At 54.3% G+C, this 25,436-nt stretch overlaps 1 protein-coding gene across 1 annotated transcript in view; it reads right to left on the bottom strand.

Moving 5' to 3' along the window:
- LOC121673100 (1-phosphatidylinositol 4,5-bisphosphate phosphodiesterase gamma-1-like) overlaps positions 1–25,224 on the bottom strand; it is a 31,949-nt gene extending 6,725 nt beyond the window's left edge. Inside the window, exons 1-7 of the mRNA XM_042046151.1 lie at positions 24,955–25,224; positions 6,948–7,100; positions 6,503–6,596; positions 5,999–6,046; positions 1,455–1,539; positions 297–380; positions 112–134 (exon numbers count right to left, since the gene is read on the bottom strand). Coding sequence (XP_041902085.1) covers positions 112–134; positions 297–380; positions 1,455–1,539; positions 5,999–6,046; positions 6,503–6,596; positions 6,948–7,100; positions 24,955–25,156 — 689 coding nt within the window. The 5' untranslated portion in view covers positions 25,157–25,224. The remainder of the gene's footprint in view (positions 1–111; positions 135–296; positions 381–1,454; positions 1,540–5,998; positions 6,047–6,502; positions 6,597–6,947; positions 7,101–24,954) is intronic.
- Between the last annotated feature and the right edge of the window lie 212 nt (positions 25,225–25,436).

Below are 25,436 nucleotides of genomic sequence, written 5' to 3'. Positions count from 1 at the left end.
AGCAGAAGGAGTGCATAATGCCTCATCCCAACATCCTGCTGCAGGTCCCAAAGCATGTTATGGAGCAAAAGGAAACAGCCCCTTCCCCAGCAAACACAGAGAATTATCCACCTTTCCAAGAACGGGACATCCATCTGCAAAAGAAGAAGCACAAGCATTAGGTTTGCACTCAGTAACTCCTTTACTCCCAGGAGATGAGCTCACCCCGAGGGTTAAGAAGTCAATTAACAGGGAATGCCCAGTAAGAAATATGCTTTCTCCCTTCCCTCTCCTCCCCTGGAGAATTCAGCTCTTACTGTTTTCTGGGCGCTGAACATCAGGCTGCGGTAGAGCTGCGCAAACTGCCCGTACGTGATATCCCCGTTCCTCTGCTCCACATCCTGAAAAAGAAATCAAAGCCAGAGGTTTTACAGGGGCCACAGGTAACTCTGCATGGCTGAAGGAGTGTCTCCTCCCACCAGTATCCCCAAGGAAAAAAAGAGGAAAAGGCCAAAACCTGTCCAGACCTTGCCTCCTGCGCAATGGCCTCAAGTTGTGCCAGGGGAGGTTCAGAATGGATAATATGAAAAATTCATGAAAACAGTGGTCAGACATTGGAACAGGCTGCCCAGGCAGTGGTGGAGTCACTATCCCTGCACGTGTTCAAAAAGCATGTGGCTGTGGCACTTGGGGACATGGTTTAGTGGTGGACATGGCAGGGTAACGGTTGGACTCAATAATTTTAGAGGGTTTTTCCAACCTTAACAAATCTGCCACAGTCTCTGCTGGGGCCAGTGGGACCCTGCAGTGCCCAGTGGGACCCTGCAGTGCCCAGGACACAGGCACATCCCAAAATGAGTTCCACGATTCCCCAGGCCCACCCACATGAAGGCATCACCACGATGATAAAGTGTCACCACTTACCTGAACAGTTACAAAAGGATAACTTGATTTTTTGTTTGCCCAGAATATCTGAAGTGTCTGGAAACTGCAAGACCCAAAGTGTGTGCTCTCCTTCGGATACACCACTCTTTGGCCTCAGAGTTCTGTGCTGGTGGGAACAGCTGGTCATCTGGTCATCACGAGATGACCCTTCATCCCCAGGTCAGTGGTGATGCTGGCAGAGCATCACTTGGTGGCAGTGGGTTGCAAGAGCCAGGATGCAGGACCTGGTAGCTGGTCTGCACTCTACCCCACCAGCACCAAGCCCATGACTGGATCCAGGAGCAATGAGGGGAGTGTGGGAGGCAGGGTGGGGTAAGAAGAGGGTGCTGGCCACAAATGGGCCAGGGTGTGGCACCCAGTGGGAGCTGGCACCTCTTCAGTCACCACCGTGGGTGGGGGCCCTCCCAGGAAAGGCTGGGAGGCTCTGCAATATGCAAACACTCCCTGGGAGCTTAACCACCAGCAGGTTTTGCTCAAAGGCAGGCATTGGAGTGCCGAGGGTCCCCAGAGCGGAGGGGTCACGCACTCACCGTGAGTCTCTCCCGCAGGAACCTCATGTTGGGGACGCGGTAGTTGACCTGAGACAACATGTTCTTCAGATCCTTGGCAGAGATCCTGGCTCGGCAGGGGAAAGAGGAGACACGTGTTCAGGAGGTCTGGGGTGGAGGGGTCTCACCCGGGGCTGGAACACCACATGCACAGAGAGGCTGTGCCCAAAGGGACATCAGCTGTGACACAAGGACGGATGTGTGACCCCAGAATGATGCTGAGGCTGAGACCAAAGGCAGAACGGTGGGGAGGATGTGGCGAGCAAAGAGACATGTCTGCATTGTCAGTGGGGACTGCAAACTCTGCTCCTACAAGCTTCTGACAGAGCAGGGTGAGCCCAGCACCCTCAGCCCACTCAAGCTGATGCCACAGCTGACAGGCAGCACCCACTGCTTTAAAGGAATGACAAGAAAAGAAGCATTTTTCAAGGATCTGTGCCCCAACATGGATGCTGGGTGACCAATCCCCTTCCAAAACCCACTCCCTGGCCTGCTGGAGGAGGACAGGCTCTCTAAGTGGTTAGGACTCAGCTAATTTTATCTTAAGGAGAGGAAAAAAGCCATTTTCAGTCCCCAGCCACAGCACTGCCACGTCATGTCCAGCTGGGCTCTCCCAGCCACACACACCGCAGGCACAGAGCAGCCAGTGTGGCTGTGCTTCCCAAGGCCCTTCACACCAAATGTGCTGGTTCCTGGACCAGGGAAAGCTCCAGTGTCAACACTGAGCAGGATCCCACACCCCAGCAAGCAGAGACAGGCAGGAAGGACCTCTGGGCTGCCCTTGCCTGTTCTGGAGCTGTCTCCACATGGGGCAACAGCCCTGCAGCAAGGAAAAACGAGGATGCCTCCCATCTGCAGGATTTAGTAGCAGAGGGGTCTGTGTCCAATCCTTTTCTGGCAGCTCCTGCCTTAAAAGCAAGTCCTGGGAGTCCACCCCTGCAATCACAGATGGTGCTTTTGTCCCCCACTGAGCACGTGGGAATGCAGGATGCTCCCCATCCCACAAAGCGTAGGGCAAGTCTGACCCTGGAAATCCTTATGGCTTTGGGGTGCAAATATACAAATACCAGGGAAGATGTCCTGCACAGGGGATTTAACCCGGGTGGTGCACGCTGGCACTGACATGTACACCACATCTCTTTTACGCTCTCCCCTGAAAGCAGGGTGATCTCAAACAGCACAGGAAGGAGGAGGGATGGAGGGAGCTCCATGGAGAGAGAGAAACCGGCTGGTGTCAGGCGCTGCAGAGGCGAGGGCTCGGCAGCCAGCGGGACACAGAGAGCCCTTGTTCCTGGGCTCAGAGCCCTGGGGACCCGGACACACACGGCCAGAGCAGGACCTGGCCCAGCTCCTGTGCCGTGCTCAAGGCCAGCACCCGGCCATCCCAGGACGTTGCAGGGTCCTGCCACTCACTGGTAGAACAGGAAAAGAAAAAGAAGAAAAAAAAAGCTGGGAAATGGCCTCAGCCTCCCCATCCCTCACAGCTGTACAGTCAGCAACACACACTCGGCGCCGGTATCTCCCCCTGCACCTCCACCTCCCTGGGCAGGTGAAGTCACCCTGGGGACTCAGAGTGAGTGCTCTGGGGAGGAGATCCTGCTCCTTCCCTTCTCCAACACACCCAGCAGCCATGGTCATGTGCAGGGTGCTGTGTGACACCCCCCAGGCAGGGGGTCCCAGCTATGGGTGACAGGGAAATGTGTGGAGCAAGCCAGGAGTACAACAAGAGATGCCCTCATGTGTCAGGAACCACAGCACGTAACAGTTGTCATGGGACCCCCAACAGGACACCCAGACTCCCCAGGGCCATTCTGCAGCAATCCCTTCTTGGTGAGAGCATGAGACTGCAAAAAAGCTCATGGAAAAAGAGCAGGAGGGGCTAGAAGAGCAGAACCAGCAGCAGACATCCCTGGAGACCTGCTGGGGCTGACACTCAGCTCTGGTGATGCTGAGCTGTTTCACAGGAGGTGCTGGAGCACAGCACTGCTCGTTGATGTGACAAGAGCAAGTCCTGTTAAAGCTGTGACCAGCATTTCCCTCTCAGCTTCAGGAGGAAGACAGGGTATGGAAGGATTTTATTTACTGTGTGTTATTCATGGTGTTAAAGTGTTGGAGACCTTGCATTAACAGCTCGGTAGTATTTTCAGACTGGAAAGTAAAAACAAAATAAACAAACTGATTTTTTCTACGGAACTTTTTTAAGGTTTCATGACAAACAGGCCAGAGGCCCAGCCCTCTCACAGGGGATGGAAATATTCCCCTGCCAGCCCTCAGTGGTGTAAATGCTGCTCCCAGCCATGGGCAGCTCTCCTGGCCAGAGGTGAAACAGTCTCCTCCACAGCAGTTAGGAAAAAAACCCCAGCATCCTGTTATCCTCCTCTTTCCACCTAACCTCCCTTGGAAAAACAAATACCCAAAGGCCCAGCAGCCAGTGAAAACAGCCACCATCTGCAGTGTGCTGGAAGGGACATCCCGGCACCCAGCCGGGGAAGGCGGAAAGAAGAGGAAAGGGCTCCGGCACAAGAGGCTGAGGCATGGGGTACACAAATGTTGGGAATGATTTCTGCAGCTGCCAAAACCCTGCCTGTTCTGGAAAGGATCAAGGATGGTGTGCAAGTGGTTTTTGTTTTTTCTTTTTTTTAAAAAAAAACCCCAAAAAATCACAACTCACTGTTCCCTTTGAAAACCCACTTCCAGGCTGAGGAGCAAAGGCAAAGAGCTCAGTGATATTAAATTTAATGCTGAAACGCCTCACAAGGGCCACAATTTAATCCAGGAGATGTGTATGCCCCATAACTGTAGCCTCTACCTTGCGGAAAACACATGGATGCTTGTAAAATGTTTGTAAAATGGGAAGACCCCAAAATCTTTCTACATCCCCTCTGTTGCTGTTTTGCTCCTCTCACTGCCTGGGCTGGAACAGCAGCTCTCCTAATTAGGGAGAGGTTTCAGTGCAAAACCCTTGTGGTTGACAGGGAAGGAATATATTGGATTTTGCTGCCTTAATTCTAAATGCTAATAGAAAGGTGATATCAATGGAAACAGCAGGGATGCAACAGGCTGGCTGTCAGCTCTGCTGACCTGCCTTGGCCAGACAGATCTGTACATGCAATTGCTTTTTGTACTGTTGGGATGCCATTTCATCAGTTTTACAGTTTTTAGAGGGAAAAAAGGACCAATTATTTTCACTTTTCCTGCACTCCTCCTCCAAAACCTCCACACAGCTACTCCTGCACCTGCCTCAGTGCTCTCCACTGCAGAATTATTATAAATAAATAAAATATTTATTTATAAATATTATGCCCAGCCACCACTGTGCATACAACCCAAGCCTGGATCTGAAAGGTGTGTAGCATATGCAGAGCAGCTGCAACAGATTAAAGCTCCTCTCCTTCCCTTTCTGCCTCGGCGAGGATTTATCCCTCCTCCGCAAAATCCCCGTGCACCCAGCAGTCCTCTCGTCACGCCACAGTATAAATCACTGCAAAGGCAAAAATGTCCAGTGCAGCAGGATTTTCCCCATGCAACACACTCCTGCCCTGCTCCCGGACAGGCTGAATTTATCCCCTGGCAGGCTGGTCAGGGCTGGCTGGCTGTCCTGGGAGGGACACAGCAAGGACAAAGCAGAGGATGCTCTGGACCCCAGTGTTCTGCAGCGAGCCCTGTCCAGACATCGGAGCATGGAAAGGGGGCAGGTGGGGCCCACGTGCTCCACAGCAGCCGGGGGGGCAAGGGCTGATGCCCCCAGGGGAGCACATTAACACGGAGATCAATGCTGAAAGGTTAATGGACTCAGTTAACATCACAGGGGAAAAGCTGTCCCAGGGATGAAAGGAGGCAAACAGCAGCAGCTCAGTAAGAGCAGAAAGGCAGCCAGCATGGGGACTGTAAAGCTGGTGATGGCAGTGGGACTGAGAACAGAGCGTGGTGGAACTCACCTCCCCAGCAGGAAAATGTCTCCTCCCTTATCTCATGGTGAATCATGACCCAGTTCCCTTCTCTCACCTCCTCATGACAGGTACAAGCATGACATTTTACTTGCTAGGACATCACTAAGCATTCACGCACCCAAGAGCCCCACAAAGCCAAGCAACGGGATGATCCATGGCCTCGTGGGCCTCAGAAAAAGAGAACAGACCAAACAGAGTGGAGAGGAATAAACACAACCCAGTTCAGCCCTGATGGGGTGCCCTGAACTGTCTCTTGGCTCTTTGATGTCTGCTTCCTTGGGTGGTGCCAGCTGGGGGGAAGGTGTTTCACAGCTGTGGGCTCCCAAGGTGTTACTGGGTCTAAACAGCTGAGAAACAGGTCAGGGAAACAAGACAGCTTCTTAATGATTTTTAAAAATTCAGTTAAAATCAACCAGGGAAGTTTGGGACTTGGATTTAAGGCTCCTTAGAAATGAACATTAAAAGCCTAAAGAACCCAACAAAAAATCCAAACGAAGGCTGGGGTTTCAAGTCAAAGGTGAACCCTCCCAGCTCAAACCCTTCCCTGAACACGACTGCAAGTTTCTCCCTCCTTACCTGTCTTCCCGGTTGCGATCCAGGGAGTAGAACTGCTTCCGGAGCCACCTGGGCAGGAAGGCACAAACAGGTACACGCTCAGCCCCAGCTCCTCAACAACCAGCCCATGTTCCAATCTGCGTCTGGAAGATGCTCAGTGCCACACCATCCACTCCCACATCCCTCCTTCCCACCAGAGAGCCCAGCTCTGTCCCCTTTCCAGGGGCAGCCTACCCTGTTTTCATACAGGTGACATGCTCTGCTTTAAAAATGCCTCTGCACTGAAGCGCTACAGATAATACAGGCTGTGCACACGGGGAAACATCAATTTCAGGGTAAAACTCCTTCTCCCTGATGCATGAGATCAAACTCTGGGGTCAACAGGATGAAGCCTCTGGAGTGCAGAGGCAGAAGTGCCGGGTCTGCGCAGCTCAGAGAGGGTCACTGTGCTCACCTTTTTCTGTCAAAACAGACAGAAAAGGGAAAAAAGAAAACAAGTACAGGGAAAGGACAAGTTTTCCTCACCTTTCAATCTGCAGGGGGGTGGGTGCCCTCAGAGTGTCTGCCACCAGCCAGTTCAGCCCCTTGATCCACATATTGACCTCATCCTCAGAAGTGGCTGTGGGAAGTGCACAGGAGAAGTGGGAAGAAGGGACACAGAGGCTGATCACCAACCCAAACCTCTTGGGACTATCCCCAGCACTTTATATCCCCTATTCCTTGCTTCATCCCCTTTCTGCTAACATTGCCCCACCACGCAGTTGCTCTGGCTGGCTCCTCTCCCTGGCAAGCTCCTGCTCCTCTCCTGTGGGATGAATGTGGCTGGCTGAACCTCTTGCCCCTGCTCCTTCAGCTCCCAAGAGCTGGGAGTTATCTTTGTCCCCAAGCAACAAGGCTGTTTAGGTCCTGTGAGGATGACGTTCTGCCTCAGCCCTGTGCTGGCACAACCCCAGGGCCACGAGAGCTCTACCTTGCAAGCTGAGGGTCTTCAGCCGGAATTCTGTGCCATAGAGGACAACAAAGCAGTGAGAGTGGTCTGGTCGGAAACATGGATCCTCCTGGTACCGGTCAAAATCGCGGGAGTTCTTTCCTGGACGAATCTCTTTGATTTCACGAATGTCCACTGAGAGAAAGGGAAAACAAAGGGGATGTTCAGTGAATACCTTGGAATTCCCTTGGCACTGGAGAAGGAAGGGCACAGATGAAGTGGATTTAGTCATCTGAAGAGCTGGGTTACCACCTATTACATGATGGCAGCCCCAGGCCTGCAGCCTGTAAGCACAGCCCCCTCTTACTGCTTCCCTAGGAGGTTCCCCCAGCCACCATCTCCCATTTTCCTCTGTGTTCCCCAAAAGTGGCTGAATGTCTTCCCCACAGGGATCCCCAGGAAGGGGCAGCTGTGAGCATGCTGGAGCATTAGTGCCAAGCAAGGAGAAGGAGCTGAAGAGACACCGGTAAGGGAGCATCTCACAGCCTCCCTCCCCAGAGGAAATTCTGGGAACGGACTCCTATTGCCATAGAACAAAGAGAAAACAACAACAGCAGCAAGGCAAAAAAAAAAAAGAAAAAAAAACCCAACAAAAACCAAAACTCAACCCAAACCCAAGAATCTTTGCTTCCTGGAAAAATAATTTCTTAAATACTCGTGGGAATCAAATAACAACATTTCTGAGTCACGTTTCCAAAGCAGATGATGCTTCTGAGCAATGCAGGACGGAGATTACTGCAAACCTGGCATGTAATTCATCCCAATTAAACTCCACTTACTGTGCTCACTGTGGATCGTGTTGCCTTTCATTTCTATTTACTGCAGTTCAAAACCAGGCAGAAATGTGACCTGCTCATCACCCGCAGCAGCCACCGACAGCACTAAACTGCATCATGAGAGATGATGCTCTCTCCAAACCCCAGGGCAAGGCAGACACAGGGATTGACTTTGGGAGGACTTTGTAAAGCACAAAGAATGTGGGATCCTCTCTTGGATCCTGCTCTTGTGCAGCACTGTGGGTGTCTCTGGAGACAATGGCAGCCTGCTCATTGCCTGGCACAGGATATATCCAGACTGATCACTGTATGAATTTTGGGGGTGTCCTGTGCAGAGCCAGGAGTCGGACTTGATGATCCTTGTCAGGATATTCTGTGAATCTAATAACCCTCCAAAGCTCACCAAGTTGTGAGAAGAGCAGAGAAAGATCCAGTTCCTTGGGGCTGCAAAGGAAGGATAGACAAGCTTCCTAGACTAAGCAGGAGTTTTTGAGGCATCACCTACCCTTTGGAAAGGAGCTGGTTGGCAGTTCAAATGTTAGCATGCCCTGCCATAACCTTGCCCATGTGCTCACATCCATAGTGACGCAGAGGGTTATTTTAGCCCATAAAACCCCCTATCACAGTTCAGGTCTTTGCATCCAGGACATGCACGGGGAGGTTGAAGGCTAATCCTGTCCTCGGAGGACACAGGGTTTGACCAACACACTGGGGAAAAACCTGGCAGATGGGTTTTCATAGTAATTTACCAGGCAATAACTAACTACCAAAGGAAGGTGCTGCAATATTCCTGGCCTGCCTTTGCACCAGACTGCAAGCATCCTGTCTGCACTTTGGGATGCTGCAGTGTTGGCCGTGTGCTCACCCCTCCCTGCACAGAGCACCAACAGGTTACTAAGCAGGGAGGCAGAGCTGTCGTTACAAAGTGCATACCTAAAATCCACGCAGTAGAGAGAGCCCCGGAGCAAGTGAGGTGCTTATCAAGGCCAAAAGCACGCAGGGAATTCCTAGGGCAAAGGGCAGCCTCCGTGAGGATTGGGCAGGAACCTGCAGCCCACGCATGCTTGCAGCTGCTTGCTCCTCTCTCTCGTCCTCCCAAACCTGCCCGAGAGTGCTGGGGAAGGCGGCTTTGGGGTTTGGTTTGTGCAGCCCTCTTCTCACCACAGAGCAGCACAGAGCCTCTCCCACCCGCTGCCTCCAACACCTTCCTGGCCCCCTCACAGCTGCAAGGAAGCGACTCTGAGCAGGAAGCACAGCAAGCACAAATGCCACCATCCTGAACCAGTGAGGGCTGAAGCGATGCTGCCCTGCACCAGGCCTCCCTCCGGCAGCGCAGGACCGGGAGCCACCAGGGAAAGGAGGGGTGGAGGGATTTGGCTCCAGCTCAGGTCTCCCAGAGACACTCTGGAGGCTCTGCCATGCTCAGCACCAGCGAGTTTCCCAATCAGTGGTGGTGTGGGCTCCGTGACACAACCCACGTGTCCCACCACGGGGCTGCACCTTGAGCCCTTGCTGGGAAAGGCCTGCCAAGGATGTGGGCAAAGACACGGGGTCAAGCACCTGGTGGGGTCCCAGCTCCACAGGCCACACGCACACCTGGGCAGGGGAACAAGGACAGGTGACCAGGGGTAAGCCCTCCAAAGACAAGTCCTCTGTCACCAAGGTGAGCCTCCCCAAGCTGCCCTCTCCCAGAGCGTGCTGAGAGACAGAGTGCACAAACTGGTCCTTATCCCATCTGGGATGTGGCAAGAGAGGAAGAACCTGGTCCCACAGTGATGGCAGAAGGAAGCTCTCTGATGGAATATGAGCCCTGCTGCAGCCTGGCAGAGCTGGATGCCCCAGAGAAGAACCAGCAGCAGGCAGGGACGGATGAGCAGCGGATGAGATGGGAGGCCTGGAGTGGGCTGGCTCCTCTCCAGCCCTGCCGGGTGGGTGTGCAGACAGGAGCCAGGAGAGGCTCCAGGAAGGAGGCAGCAAAGCCCATCCAGCCCAGAGATGCTCTGAGCTCCCCACATAGTTCCACATTGCACACTGAGCTGTGCCACGGCTGTACAAACAGTTGTGCCCTTCACAGCCTCCCAAACTTCCCTCCAGCCCACTGCCAGAAGAAACAGCCTGGCCCCCCTTTGCCTCCAGCACTGAAGGAAAAAAAACAAAACAAAACAAAAAAAAGGGTCACATTTCTGGGCAAAGAGCCATCCTTTCAGCAGGAGTGGGTTGCATCAGAAAGAAAAAGCTGACCCCAGATCCACCTCCCTCATCATGTAAGAAAAAAACCCACCAAATTACCCTCTGGTTACATGAAAACCAGATCCACCCTTGAAGTCATTTAAAACTGAAACTTCATCCAAGGCTCATTTACCCGCTGATGGATAGGGTGTTGTAACATGTAAGGATAAGGACAGCCTGGAACAGGCTCTGAGGGTTGCAAAATCACCACCTCCAGAGGATTTTTGGAAAGATGGAAAACTGATTCAATTTTAAAAAATAAAAAAAGCCAACAAAAAGAACGTTTAGCCAGATTACTTTCCAGGATGTGTTTATCAGGGACAGCCTCCAAGCAAACACCCACCCCCTCAACAGGCACTGCTGGGTCTGTGTCTCCCTGGGGAGAACTGGTGCAGTGAGAGCCACAGGGTCACTGCCAGCCCAGCCTGACCTCAGTTGGCCGGCATGGACCGATCCTGCCCGGGGGCAGCAGAAAAGCCTCCAGCCTACTCACTCTGGCAAAGAAAAAGAGATTTACAAAAAGAGTCTTCCTGCTATTTAGCACTGTGGATCCCACTGAGCACAGCCATGTGGTCATCCCCAGGCTTCCCATCACTGGAAGGGGCACCGGGGGGTCAGGCGGCCCCCAGGGAGAAAGAGGAAAAAGACACGTATGTGTGTGTGAGTAGAAAACAAGAAAAATCTATTATGCAACAGCGTGGAGAGCAAAGCAGTGCCAGCTCCCTTATCTCAGTGGGAGCCCCCTGAAGGGGATACTCGGGCCAGCAGTGGGCATTAGGAGCTGCAGGAGCCTGGAGGAGGATCCCGGCTCACCGGAGCTCCTGCGGGCACCCACAGCCGCCGATCGCCCCGGGCAGCCCTGCCCAGCCGGGGCTGCTCCGCACCCGCTCAGCGCCTCGGCTCTGCCGCTGCAACCCAACACCGCCTGCAAGAACAACAAAAACCCCACCAGAACTCCCCCGTGAGCTCGGGAACGGCCGGGAGAGCTCTAAGTGCTTCTCTGGCCGGGGGCCAGAGCCCTCAGCACCTCGCAGTCTGGAGCCCGTCGCCTGCCCTTCGCTGTTTATCGAGCCCCATCCACCTGCCGAGCCCCGGGTTTGTCCCTGCACAGCCCCATCCCCGGGCCGGGCTGCGGGAGGAATGGGGCAGATGGCAACCACCTGAGCTGGGATTCGGCTGCAGGGTAGAAACTGAGGTGGCTCCGTGTCGCCCCCGTAATGAGCGCAAAAAGTGGGGTCCTGCCCTTTGTACCCCTTCGCAAGAAGCCAAGCAGTCAGCCCAACCAATTAGGAGTGCATCTCACATTAGTATTGGTGTTCAGAGTGGTAACAGCTCAACCTCTCAAGCCCACAAGCTTCCCTTCATCGACAAGCCTAAAGCAGACAGAGGAATGGTGAATTTGACATCCCTGGTCAGAGACGAGGTTACCGCAACCCCCACGCTGCTCAGCATCGGCTATCAGGTTTCCAGAGGAAGAGCCAGTGCCATTAACAGATGGCTTATCCAGACAGGACAACAAGAAACCAGCTGAGGCCTCTCATTTGACCTTAACTGGTTTTTCAGAGGGCAGAGAGCATAGCTGAGGCATCCACGGAGGCCAACAATCACCAAACCAGCAGCACCCTGTGCCCCAGAGCATCCCTCACCCCCTATGAACTAAAAAGGCCTTTGAGTTAGGCACCAAAATCCCTGTAAAATGTTCTGTCACTTCCCTTGCTGTCCCATGGAGGAGCCATCCTGGTGCCCAGGGGGCCACTGGATCCCACTGCTCTTGTTGCTACAACATGCAGGTGGTACTTCCACCTCAGGAAGAGATGGAGGTAAAGTTATTTTCCCCTCCAGACTCAGCTCAGCTGTGTCTCAGGTTGTTCTAACAAGGTACTTCATCTCACCTGCATCAGCAAACTGGATTTTTGCTCCAAGCCACTGGATTTTGCTATGAAGCAACTGTCTCAATAGCACTACCCCAGAGCCAGCAACATCCATGCAGAAAGCACCTTGGGAGAGGAGATGCTGGGGGAAAAAACAGCTCAGTGGGCTGGAGATGGGACACGGGGAGCTCCCAATTAGCCAGGGTGACTGGGGCTAGCCTGGATCCCGACTCAGATCCTGGCTCACCTCTCAACAATCCCCGTCACTCAACATGGAATGAGTGGATCTGGCAGAGAGCTTAAACACCACCTGGGAAGTGGCACCTGGGCAGCAGTGGCGGCCCTGTGCAGCCCACGCAGGGCACACGGGGATGTGCTGGCTGCTCTGTGGGCACCGGGGCTTCCTGCCTGAGCCTCTGCCTGCCACTGCCTCTGCTGTGCCCCCCCAGTCACATGTGCTGTGGCTTCTGAGCTCCTGTTCCTCCCTCCCCTGTGCCCCCTCCAAAATCCTTATCACCTGCAGAGGAAGCTACAGGAGATGAGCCCGGAGATTAGGAGATGCTGCGCTGCTGCATCGCTCTGCGGGCTGGAGGAGAGGATGTGAGGAAGAAACTTTCCCTCCTCCACCCCACACATATCCCACCTTAGGGGCTGGAACAGGGAGACAGAGGGGCAGACATTGCTTCTACAGGGCATGGTGGCCTCTTCCCAGGCAGCCTTACCAGCATCAGCCTCACACAGGTGGCCTTCAAGAGCTCTTGAACATCCTCTTGATGTGAGAACCAGAGGCAGCTGTGGGCTGGCAGCTGCCTGACCTGTTATCGTCAGCACATCTCTCCCGCTCCCCCTCAGCTGCAAGAAAATATGGGTAAAAAACCAAAGCTGATCCTCCAAGTGAGTGAAGCAGGATGCTGCTACCTCACAGCCTCTGCCCACAGGCAGTGGTGGGGAGCTCAAGGAGACAGGCAGCAGATGGCAGATGCCAGGCAAGGGCTCCAGCAATCCTCCTTCTGGAATGCACTGGGGATCCCTCTTGTCCTCCATGGAAATTTTGTCTTTGTGAAGCTGTGGGGTTTTATACCAAATCCCAAGACGGGCATCCAGGGCTGCTGCTTGTACCCACTCCCACACACAAGGCTGGCACCTGTGAGAGCCCTGGACTTGTTGCACTGTCACCACACAGGACATGGGAGCACATCTCCACCCCAAAGAGAGGCAGAGCTGCTCCAGCTGAGGCAAAGCCCCAGATCTTGCTTGCACAGATGCTGCTCTGAAGATGTTGGTGTCCCTGTCCCAGATGAAATCAGGCTGGCGGCAGCCAGCGGAGAGACCCTTCAGTCATCGCTCTGTCTGAGAGGCACAAAGTTCCACTGACTCATCTGGAAAGGGGAAGCTCAGCACTGGTGCTCTGGACAGCCTGTTTAGGAAAGGCTCCACAATCCACCCCCAAGGTGACCTTTATTCTGCACAGCATCGCGGGTTCCATCCCCCTCAGCCCTGCCTGGGAGAGAAATGCAATGACCTTAAAGGAGCAGAATGAACCGGAGGGAGGATGGGATGAAGATCTGTGAGCACAGCTCCTGCCTCTGCCACTCTTCCTCCCTCCAGGGAAGCTGATCTCTGTACAGCTGTAAGGAGATCCACGGGTGGACAGGGACAGATCGAGGAGGCACCAAAACATGCTGTGTCTCAGCATGGAATGGGGTGAGAGGCTCAAGGAAGCCGCTCTCTGAGCAGGTGTCCTTCATGGAAGGGCTGAACAGGGACCCCTTCTGTGCAACATCTCTGCATCTCTCTCCTGGACCTTAGAGGGTCACTGATGTCCCCAGGCTCTCAGCCAGCCAGAGTGCTCCCTGCCAGTCAGGGGAAGGGGATGGGACCAAGCAGGACAGAAGGGCAGATATGGCAACCCAGCAGTTCCAAATGCACAGCTCACCAGCTCACAGCCTGACAGCCGGGAGCCTGCCAGGGCCAGTGAGGAAGCCCTGGCAGAGGTGGATCTGGGGACCCGAGTGTCCAACAGGACAGGAGAGCAGGAAGCTCTCCTTGGAGCATTTTGGGGATTTCTGCACCCAACAAAGGTGCCTTCTCAACTTTCATGCCCAGGGATTATGCCCTGTCACAAAGCAACTGGAGACAAGAGAGACCACACACTGTCCCCAGGACAGGGCACAAAGGCAAGGAGTGAAAACCAAAGGACAGAAAAGATTTGTCACAGTGGCAGCAAATGTCAGCCATGTTCAGATGCTGTGACTCAGTTTTCATCCATCCCACCAGATGAGGCAATCACGTTTCCGTGACAGCGATTTAACAACAGAGGTGCCTGTAGGCCAGGACCCTCAGTGGGCAAGAGAAGTGGCTTGTCCCTGTCCCTACCAGGGCTTGAACTCTGCAGTGTGAGGGACATGTTGGGAAGAGAAGGATTGGATAAAGATCCCATCTGCTGCTGAGCTGTTCGAGGTCACCACAACAGCCTGACCTCTTCCTACCCCATGCTCAACTCAAAAGCTGTTCTGAGACTGGCAGGGTTGAGTATTTGCCAGAGCACAGATGTGACTCCAGATGTGTGCCCTCCCCTCGATCTGCCTCCGTGCCAACTGTGTGTGGAGAGGCCCAAGGGCAGGACCAGCTCAACCAATAAATGCAGGAGGCACCTCCTCCTGGCACCTCCTTCCTCCCTGGATTCTCCGCAAGAGTCCCTTCCACCCACCCCAACATGAACCAGAGCAGCTGCTGGTGAAATCAAACCTGTCCCAACGTGGCTGGAAATGGAAACAGTGACTCTCCCTTCCCTTTCCACCAGATTTGCTTTACCGGCACTAACCACAATGGGACTCCCCTGGGCTGGCTTCACCTGCCAATGCCAAGGCAAGATTTTGGGGGATAACCAGCCAAGGGCACCTCCTTACAGCACCATCCACTGAAGATGTCCAGGCACTGAGCAGACACTATCCAAGCCACACACTGCCCCGGCAGGCAACAGCATTTTCAGTTTATGGGGGAGAAGCAGAAGCTCATGGTGATGGTGTGAAACCACCTGGGATTGTTTTTTTTTTAAATGACCTCCCAGAACTGGAGACCTCTTCCTGCTTGTACTCCAACCTGCTCCATGGTTCATATCAAACCTGATGTATCAATGCTCCAAAAATTTCATGCCCTCACCTCTAGAGGTGAGGTGCCCCAGAGCCAGAGCTGCTGGGGATTACAGGGGCAATACTCCAACCAGCAGCAAGACCTTGAGAACAGGCTGACGCAAGGCACTACAGGACATGTGAGATGTGGAAGAGAAAAAAAATCCAACAAAAATCAATTTCTGCTGCTTTGCTGGGACACAGAGACAAGCAGAGCCAACTCCCCACTGCCCTGGCACTGCTTGGGGCCTGCTCTGGAACCAGGGACACAGCTTTTGGGTTTTCTGAAGCTGAGGAGGGCTGTGAGCTGGCAGGGACAAGGACTTAACAGGACAAGGACTGCAAGCTCAGGAGAGAAGGGGGGTATCCAGAGTGCCCTGGAATCCTGGCAAGAGGAGCCAGAGGGGGATGAGTGATGTCTAAGGGACAAGTACCCAAGCACAGGAGCTTGGAGAGACAAGGCAGCAGGCTCTGTGTCCTGCTCTGATGAGCCCAGGAGCACGAGAGCCTCACACCAAGAAGGACCTTGACAGGCAGTGTCCAAATGCTCAGCAAACAAACCCAGCCAGTCCCTGCCCCACCTCCTGCCAGCTGGGAAGCAGATCTATGGGGCGCAGATTTCCAGGGCAGGGAGCCAAGGGGGTGAAAGTCCTCTCGGACATTCCCTGCTCCCAACACGGCCAAGCCCCCACCTGCAGCCAGCCGTGTTATCTGACCTGAGCTGAGGATTACACCCCCGGAGGTGAGGAGGAGGAGGAGGAGGGATGAAGGATGCACCAGCACATGCAGGGGGGATGTCCCTTAATCACCACACCATCAGCACTTCTGGGAGCAAGTAAACAGGAAAAAGACTCTCAAGCAGCTGTTCTACCCAGCGTCCCTTCGGAGCACAGCCTGCAGTGACAGCCTTCCTTGATGTGGCGATTTCCAGCCCTGCCTGGCCTGGCCCTACCACGGGGTGATGCTCAAAGGGAGCAGGATGGGGCTCTGCACGGGGCAATCCCAGGAGCAGAGGAGCACAGGATGCCATAGAGGGAATCAGAGGAGCTCCAGCAGAGATGGAGAGGAGGACAGTTGGAACAGCTCCTGGAGTCAGGAGGCAGCAGAGCAGCCACAGCATCGCTGTGTGTCACCCAGAGCACAGTGGCCCTCCTGCAGCCATCCCTCCAGGCACTGGGATCCCAGCAGGGCAGGAGGGGACACACCCCACATCCAGCTCCTGAGGGACGGAGTTTGGAGCTAGCAGAAAAGGCAACCCTTGTCCCTAAGACAATTCAGTCAGTAGGTCACTTCCTGAAGGTCCATGACTGGGAAGGCAGGAATCCTGCACACCCCACATGGATAAAAGGGTGAGCTCCAAACACAAGGCAGCACAGGTCTGGGATTCCATATGTCAAGGCAGGAAAAAAAAAAGAGTAATATTCCAAGAAAAAGAAAAGAAATGCATTTGTAATGGGTTGGGGAGAAAACACGACCTGTGAGTCACAGTCCTGCCCCTTCTGCTGTGGCTTTTGGCCATTGTGTCCTTAAAGCCAGTGGGCAAACAGCTCAGCACAGCATCCCACATCACAGGAGATCATGTGCCAGACCATGACCTTCCCTGGGAAGACTTTAAACCAGCACCATGGGTTTGCCTGGCTTGGGCAGCCAGGAACGCTCTGGGGCACCCTACTGACAGTACAAGAGGGCACTGACCAAAACCTCAGAACCACAAATGTTTGCAAATAGAAGGGAGGAGCTGCAAATGAAAACAAGGGAGAGGTCCACCCCAGACTCTAGAAGGCTTTCCACAGCTCCCCAGCCAGCCAAGTTCAGGACGCCCCATTCCAAATCAGGCTAAAGAGCCACCAGACCACAGGGACAGCAGAGCTCGAGCTAAAAAGTAGTTTGAAAAATCACAAAGACTTTCAGAGTATGGGCTGGCAGCATCCTAAAGCTCTGACTTGTACAGATTTAGAGTGGCCAGCTTCTGCTAGAAACACCAGCCCGTGGCTGTTTGGGTGCTCAGGGTGCTCCACAATCCCAAATCCTCCTGCCATCCAGCGTATCAAGGTGTTCAATAGATGACAAGGACAGATCGAGAGGCAGCAAGGTGCTCAGAGATATGGACACCTGGGACAGGAGGGATGAGCCTGGCAGATCAGAAGCAGACAGCCCTGGCCTAGAGTTCCGAGTGCTGGGGGATCTTCAGAAAGGCTGAAAATTCTCAGAAATGAGGAAGTTTCTCATTGGAGTCAAGCTTTTTCCATGTAAAACAGCACTTTGTGCAAAATAGGAATACTCAAAACTTAAAGATTAAAACCATTTAGAAGGACAGCTTTTTCCAGCACTACAGAGTCCCTTTAGGAATGGCTCCTGTCACCATGTCCCTTCCTAAGGGCTCTCCCCAGTCTGGAAGATACCCTCCCACCACTGTCTGATGTAACACCTCCGGCAGCGAAACCACGCTTGGCGGAACAGATGAGCAGGGAAAAGCCATGAGATCACCCACCCACCCCCGTGCAAGCAGGATACAGTCACTGGCAGGGGTTGTGATAGATGTTAAACTGATCTCATATGGGACCCCAGCAGCACAGCCAGCAGCAGCAAACACCATGACCAAGTGAGCTCACAGGTTTGCTGGGACAGACACAGGTTTCTGTGAGCATCCCCAGACATCAGGCACCGCACAGCTCTCTCCATACAGCTGCTGTACATCTGTTGGATACTCAGACCTGTCTCCTTTTATCCTTCTCTAGACAGGTATCCCTGCAGTTGCTCTACTCCAGCATCATCGTCCACCATCCACTCTCCAAGCCTGTTTGGCCAAGGGGAAGAAGGGAGGATGTGGGGGGGAACTTTTCAAAAGCATTGTAAGAGCTTCAAAATTTTCTGATTTCTACTGCCCTTAAACCTCAGAGAACACTAGAAAAGTAAAAAGTCTTCTCCACTGACTTCAGACATTTCCTTTTAGGTTCAGACAGTGGGTTTTAAACTCAGAGCTGCTCGGGTTTTCTGTGCTCAAAGGCCCACACCTCCTCACCACACGCTGCAAGTTCTTCCTGGACTCCCCACACCCTCCTTCGCTGTGAGCTTTACACTGGGTCTCACCAAACCTGCAACAGCTTGGGAGCAGGGACACAGCACAGGGGCTGGCTGCAGCCCTGCCAGGCCACACAGCTCCTAGAGCCAGTGTCACACACCTCTGAGCCCAAAACCACCAGCCCAGCTCTTGGCTGACCCTGCATAAAGCACAGACTGTCACTGTCGGCCAGTCACTATCAGACCACAGCCCAGCACCAGTGTAGTGCTGGGGTATTCCCACAGTCCTGCAGGACAGCAATCACAGGCTCATGTGGAAGAGAGCTCACAGCTCCTGCCATTCAGTCCCATGGCCTGGATGAGATGCTCAGCATGAAATGTCTGTCAAGCCAACTCCAGCAGGACCCCACTTTGGCAGAGACAGAGAAGTTGGACACGCAGTCAAACATGCTCCACTTCCAGCAGCTTCTGAAGTTGCCATCCATGGGCTGAGCTGCTGCAGCTCATCAATAAGTCTGCAACTCGAGAAGTTTGTGTGATGTAGCCAAAACTGTAAGGCAAGTCACAACTGAGGGTCTGTTCTGAGAGCTCCTGCTCCATTCCAAGTGTTGCCAAGTTTTACATCCTGGCCAGGCACACTGGTTTGATCTGGGTCAGTTCCAAAGGGACACAACAGCCCCAGTGCTCTCTGGAGGGGAAGGTCCCAGCCCAAGAGCAGTGCCCAGGTTCCCAGGAACACAAAATTTACACAAAGTCTGCACTCCTGAGCAACTCAGTGGCCGAGCCTGCTCTGCCACAAGCAGCACTTGGGGACTGGGACCTCAGGACTGCTCAGGGCTGGGGACTTTAGCCCTGACTCCTGCCGAGGCTGCAGAGCCCTTCCTCCTGTGTCTGCAATCTGTAAGATATGCAGGAGGTCACAGGCCTGCTCACAGGGGGACAGGCCACGGGCACGGCTGACAGTCGGCATGTCCTGGGGATGTTCACAGTGCAGCCACTGCCATCAGATAACGGAGCCGAGCAAATGCTTTGAGATAAGGATGGCCATCGACGCTAAGGATGGCCATCGACGCTGTTTGAGCAGCCAAGGCAGCTCAAACAGAGCAGCAGAGAGATCACAGACGGGGTTGGGCAACTGCTGGCTCAGCCCCTCAGCTTGGAGATGGGGCACGTTAAAGTCCTGTACGAAATCCCACAACAGAACTGTGCCAGGTGACGGAGCTGAGCGTGGCACCTCTTTGCACGCTCTCTGCAAGGCCAGATGTTCAGATCCAGCTCACTCAGGTGCTCCTGTCGCCACACATGGTGTCCAGCCAACAGGCGAGGAGAAAGCCAAGCCCTGAAAAACTCAGGCCCTTGATGTAGTTGAGAAATAATCAGTCCAACACTATGCAAAACCTCTCCAGCACATTCTAATTAGTGGGCTTGAACCCCACAAGCCAATTCCTTCCACGTGGCTGACTGGCAGAGGAAGCAACCAGATGGACGGATGACGTGGGTGCAGGTACTAGAGGAAACACTGCCCTCCCAGCCAGCCAACTTCCAGCTGCTCCCCAGGTTGCAGAGAAGCTTTTGAGATGCCAAAGGAGGAGGTAATGCATCTTACTGCAAGAGCAGGGGTCTTTTAACCTGCTCCTCCTGGAAGATGCTACCAAGAATAAAACTGGGATGACAAAGGGATGTGAAGTGAGGGGAGAGGCTGTTTCAGTTTGGAGGTGAAGGCAGAGCAGAGCTCACTTGCTTTGTGTGTAGCACAAATGCCCATCGTAAGCAGGAAGGGGACTGGTAACAACACAAAAAACCTGCCCTCGAGAAACTCCCACGGCAGAGTGTCAGCAAGGGAAGCTTCAACCACTCTGACAGTCACAAGCCACGCTCCCCCCTTCCCACTCCGGCCATTCTGCAGCCCCCTGCTCCAGGCACCTCAAGGTGAGTTCCCTCCTCCATTCCTGCCCACAGGAGGGGCAGCATCCTGCATCCGTGGGTGGTGGAGCAGGAGGGGACCCTCCAGTGCAGAAGCCATCCTGCACCCCAAGAGGAGCCCACTCTGAAGTTATTTCATCCTTGAAAACCATTTCTGGCTTGCTCGCTTCTTAAGAGCTCCAAGCTCCTCAGCTTAAGCCAACGGCCCCAAAAAAAACATAATTAAGAAAGAAAACGCTGTGCCCCAGTGGACTAATGAAAGAGGCTGGTGCTTGAAACGGCTGAGGCGAGTACGAGCCACACTTCAGAGCCACTTTACATTAATATTTACAGCTCATTTCTTTTCTTTCACACAGGCAATGGCTTTTCTCCACCTCCAAGGGACTGAGCTCATTTCACTGAAAGCAAGAATGCAACCAGGGTTTTTTTGAGGTAGTTTTTTTTCTCCTCTCTCTCTCCTATAAAACAAACATCTGCTCCAAATTTTCAGCTCACTCTCTGAGCAAACTCTCTGAATTTTCTGACGTGTTTCAAGGCAAACAGTTTAATTTGAAGCTGGCCTATAAGCCCCCAGCATATGGAGGTAAGAATGCAAGACCCTTTTTTATTAAAAATAAAGAATCAGTTAACACAGGAAGTTTAGGAAAAAAAAAAACCATAAAAGACAACTGACTTGAGAGATTAGCTCTACTTTGCTCTGGGTGATTAACAAAAAGAATAGAAAATTATTAGCACTCTTCCTATTGTGGCAGCCAGGCCCTCTGCAGAGTTGATTAGCGAGAAAGCAATGCATTGGTAATTAAACCTAGCTGGAACCCTATGGATAAAAACAAGTATTAATTGAAAAAAAACGCCTTTTTCTTTTCTTTTTTTTTTTTTTTGTTGGCACAAACCAGGATTGCATTTTGCACAGTTTTGAAAAAGTTACAGCAGAAGAAAGCAACTGCTTTGGAAAGGGAAAGGCTTCCTGCCCAGGAGAGCTTCCCCCTCCTCCCAGCCCTCAGCTCGCAGAGATTCTCAGCACTCTGGAGTGAGCTGAAGAGCTCAGCGAAGAGCAGGGTCCTGTCCAAGAGAAGAGGCTCTTCCTGTGGCAGCCCAGCTGGCTGCAGGCCCTGCTCTGCCCGCTGCCCAGCCGGAGCTGCTCACGGAGGGCAAACGTGGGGGACACACACAGTGACAGTCAGCACACAAGGTCACTCTTTATGCAGCGCTCACAAAGCCCTACACAAGGCAGGGGATGAGGAGAGGGCTCTCACACCAGCAAGGGCTCCCCGCTCGTGGTCTCCCAGCACCTCCCAGCTCACGGGCAGGCAAAGCTGGGCAGCTTCATGGTGGCCAGTGAGGCCGGCTGGTTACCTGTCCATCTACAGCACACGTGGTGATGCCACCCAACCTTTCACAGAATCACAGAATCATTAGGGTTGGAAAAGTCCTCTAAGACCATCCAGTCCAACCATTAACCCAGCACTGCCAGGTCCACACCATGTCCCCAGGTGCCACATCTACACAGCTCCTCCCCAGCCAGCATCTCCCTGGTCCAAGCTCCCTGCTGTTAGGAGATGCTGAAGCACACAGAAGCCTTTGTCCTTAAGTGCCAAAAGTTCCTTGCAGAGGTTAGTCAGACTCTGCTTGCTTCAGTAAGTAACTTGAAATAAAGGGTGGCACATCACCTCTGGGCAGGGCAGCGTGGCAGGGTGAGGGAACTCAGAATGACAGCCCCACGCTGTTGAGGCGCCACAGGCACAAGGGACAGGGGTTCCCTGGACCTCTCTCCAGCACTGGGGTGACTTTCAGCCTGCTCAGGCTCTGCTCCCCTCTAAGCTCCACATCTGTGCACAGAAAGCCAAGCACCACCCAAACATGGTTTTTAAGGCAAAGAACTGGTTGCCTGTTGCAAGCCCCCAGAGTTCAGCAGAGATCAGAAGTACTGACAGACCAGCCCCCGCAGATCCTGGGGCAGCAGCGGCTCCAAGACACCTCTGACAGTGATGGCAAAGCTGTGAAATCAGCAGCACCACACCAAAGCACGATGGCAGTGGCTGTGCCCAGAGCCCTCTCCTCCTGGCACACTGCAGCTTTAACCCACGTGCTTGAGGCCACCTGCAGATGAGCCAGCTGACCCTTTGTCCCTTCGTGCACTGCCCACCATGCAACAGGAGCTTCCCAAGCTGCAGCAACGGGGGCTGTGCTCTCCCCAACACTGTCAGGCATGGAGCCAGGTCCCCCATCTTTGCCCACCCCTCCCTGGGACAAATACACATCTCCTTTCTGCACAACCCACCAGGAGCAGAGACAGGAGTACAGATCATCTATACTTGGTGTCCATGGAGACAAACCTCTCCAAGACATGGCCATCCACATAGGCATGCCCTGAGCCCAAAACCTCCACAGTATGTGATATACTGTGGATATTCACCTGTTCTGAAATGGACAAAACCCCAGAATCATTCCTACTTAGACAATTAACTCATATCCAGGGTGGTCTAAAGCTCCCTGGTGGTCTCCAGCTCTAGAGAAACACAAGAACATCCATTACCAACCCATGAACATAGCAGTCTTTAACTTGTAGGCCCCCAGACATTGTTTGGTGGGGATGCTGTTCCATGGGAAGGAACATCTCACCTCCTGACAGCTGGCTACTCTCACAGTGCAAGCTGGGGCCAAACCAGTACCACCATTAAAAGCAAAATCCAACCTTCCTACCAGCCCCAACCTACTGCTCCTGATGCTGGCATGGCTTGTCTTCATGGGTAGTACTGGATCAGTCGTTGCTCACGGCTGGAACTACCCTGCACTGGAAGTGATAAGCTCAGCTCCAGATTACTTCCCCCTCTGGTTCCCACCATGGCCATGTCAATGTTGGCCTCAAGGGGATGAGCCAGGAGGGGAATTGTGTGTTTGCCAGGAGCTGTCACACACCTGGCTTTTCCCAGGCATCCTTTTTCTGCCCAGAAAGCACATCCAGATAAAAATAGGGAAGCTGGCCAAGAACCTAGCACTGCTGGCCATCGATCCCGTGGCTCTGCCTTGCCTGCCTAGAAACCCAGTCACTATTTGTGTACACAGGCTGATATTTCCACCTGGAGCTCCCACAGTTCTGTCCAGGAAGTGTTAAAGCAAAGCTCTGCTCCTCAGCCCTGCAAGCTCAGGGTGCTGGGTGACACCAGAGGAGGGGACCGAGGACAGGGCGAGATGCTCAGGTGAGAGAGGAGGCCATGGGGGAAGCATCCAGCATCAGAGAGATGGGGCTGAAGATACAGCAGCTCTTCAGTCTGATGTCCTCTGTGTCCAGTGAAGCCCACCTTGCCCCTTGGGAGGGTCACACGTGAGCGTTGGGAGGCACCTGGAGAGCCCAGAGCCCAAACCCACCAGCCAGACAACTCGCCTGTGGCACAGTAGAGAAGCCCCAAGGAATTTTCCACTGTGACATTAAAAGAAACATGATCATCTCAGTCCCTGGGACACTCTCTTTGCTTTCACTGGTCTGCTCTTGGATGTCTGCACAGCACAATAATTCCTTGCAGCCATGGCTTTAGCATTGTTACGCCCACAGTTCTGGTACAGAAGCTAAAGTTCTCTAGACTTCCCCCAAGTGAAGGTCCCAGGTTACAGGGGTACACCTAGGTCTGTCCCCAGGAACAATCACCTGTGCAGACACCAGTGGGGACCTCTGTCCCATCATGGGCACACGTGGTCTGTAGGCTCTGCCCAAGACCAGAGTCTCCCCAGCAAAACCAATGTTTGCTGTGCCTTAGTTTAAGAACAACTTAATCCCAGGGTCAATAGAGTGCTGCTCTCTCCTCCCTCTCACACTGCCTCATCACTCCCAGAGGCTATTCTGGGAAAGAGATGGGGGAGCTTCACATTCTCATGATGCTAAAAGAGCCCAAGGTTCCCTCCAGACTTGCTTGGAGACACCACAAGGCAGAAGGTAGAGGACTTGAAGGGTCTTAGGGCAAACCAAAGCCCCATTTTGTGGCATTTTGTGGACCTGCCAGAGATGCGGCCACCATGCCCTTTCCTCATCCGAGCCCCTGGTACTGACAGCATCCCACCTTTCCACCCTGGGCCAGCAGCACTTGCCAGGAGAGATGACCACTCCTCCCTGGCCTTGCTGGGCCTCAGTTGCATCCCTCAGCATGGGGAAGGCCAGTGCCACAGCCAGCACCAGCTCTCCCACCACCTGGCCTTCGTGCACATCCCCTTTTTCTCACGTCCAGCACAGGACAGAGACCCTGGCCTCGTACTGGTGCACACAGGGGTGGGAAAGATAATTTAAGAGAACCTGGGAAACCAACACCGAGGATAAGAGTGCAGGGCATGCCAGATCTCACCCCGTTCCCACACATCTTTGTGGTTTGACGCTCACGTTTCCTATGCATCCTTTCCTCTGTCCTCCTCGTCCCCATCCAGCACAGGAACCGGTGCTGTTACAGCAGCACCGCACTCGCCTGACCCTGTGCCATAACCCTCTGGCTGATATGCAGAGGGCAACGGGGAAGAGGACGGAACTACAGTACAACATTCTGGGTTGGTTTTCCTACTCTTTGCGTTTTCCGTCTGGTCTCATCTGTTGCTCCGACGTGCAACCGCGAAAGGGCTCACACTAATCCTGCCTCCTTCTGATGCTCCCTACGGCCCTTAGGTGCTGCTCGCCAAGGCACCACCCGGGAAAACACCTCGTTTATCCCAGGGGAAGTTTGGTGCCGATCAGGGATGCCGAAAGTTGGGAGGCGGCGCTGGGCGGCGGCAGTGGCGGCACCAGCCCGCGCATCCCCCGTGCACAGGGTGGTCGGGGCCGGCCCCGCGCTGGGACCCGGACCCCCCTCCGCCCCCCAGGCTGCTCGCGGGGAAATGCCGGGCACGGACAGCCTGGGGGTTCATTATTTTTCATTTTTTCCCCTTCCTCCTCGCCACCCAGCCCCCGGCGCTCCCCGAACGGCGGCTCCCGGGAGGGCTCCGGCCCCGCACCCCCGCCCGAAGGAGCGCAGCCCCTCTGCCGCCCCTCTCCGCCGGGGTCCCCCCGCCGCGCACTCACCGGCCCCCTCGACCTTCTCGGAGCCGCGGCTCCAGGTGACCTGACGCGTCTCCAGCTTCACCTGGAAAGTTTTCCGCTCGGGTCGCTGCGACTTTTTGGAGTAGAAGAGGGTCATGACGGTGCCCACCTCCAGGCTGCGGCAGAGCTGCGCCGCCTCCGCCTCGCTGGGGGCCCCGGGGCCGCCGCCCGGCCCGGCCGCCATCGGCGCAGCGAACAAAGGGGAGCGGGAGCGCCCGAGCCCCGCCGCGCCCCGCGCCGCCGCCGCGGGAGGGGAGCAGAGCAGGAGGAGGAGGAGGAGGAGGAGGCGAGGGAGAAGGAGGAGAAGGAGGAGGAGGAGGAGCGAGGAAGGAGGAGGGAGGAGGGAGGGGAAGGGGCGGAGCGATCCCGGCGCGGAGGCGGGAGCGGGGCGCGCAGCGCGGGGGGTCCGCGGGGGGGACACGCACCCCGGTGCTGCCGGCCGGGGGGTTCGGGGGCCGGAGCAT

Source organism: Corvus kubaryi, unplaced genomic scaffold (assembly GCF_017639235.1).
Source record: "Corvus kubaryi isolate FWS band 111438036 unplaced genomic scaffold, C.kubaryi_AGA036_p1.0 65190, whole genome shotgun sequence".
NCBI lineage: Eukaryota > Metazoa > Chordata > Aves > Passeriformes > Corvidae > Corvus > Corvus kubaryi.
This window is presented reverse-complemented; position numbering and strand designations above follow the sequence as displayed.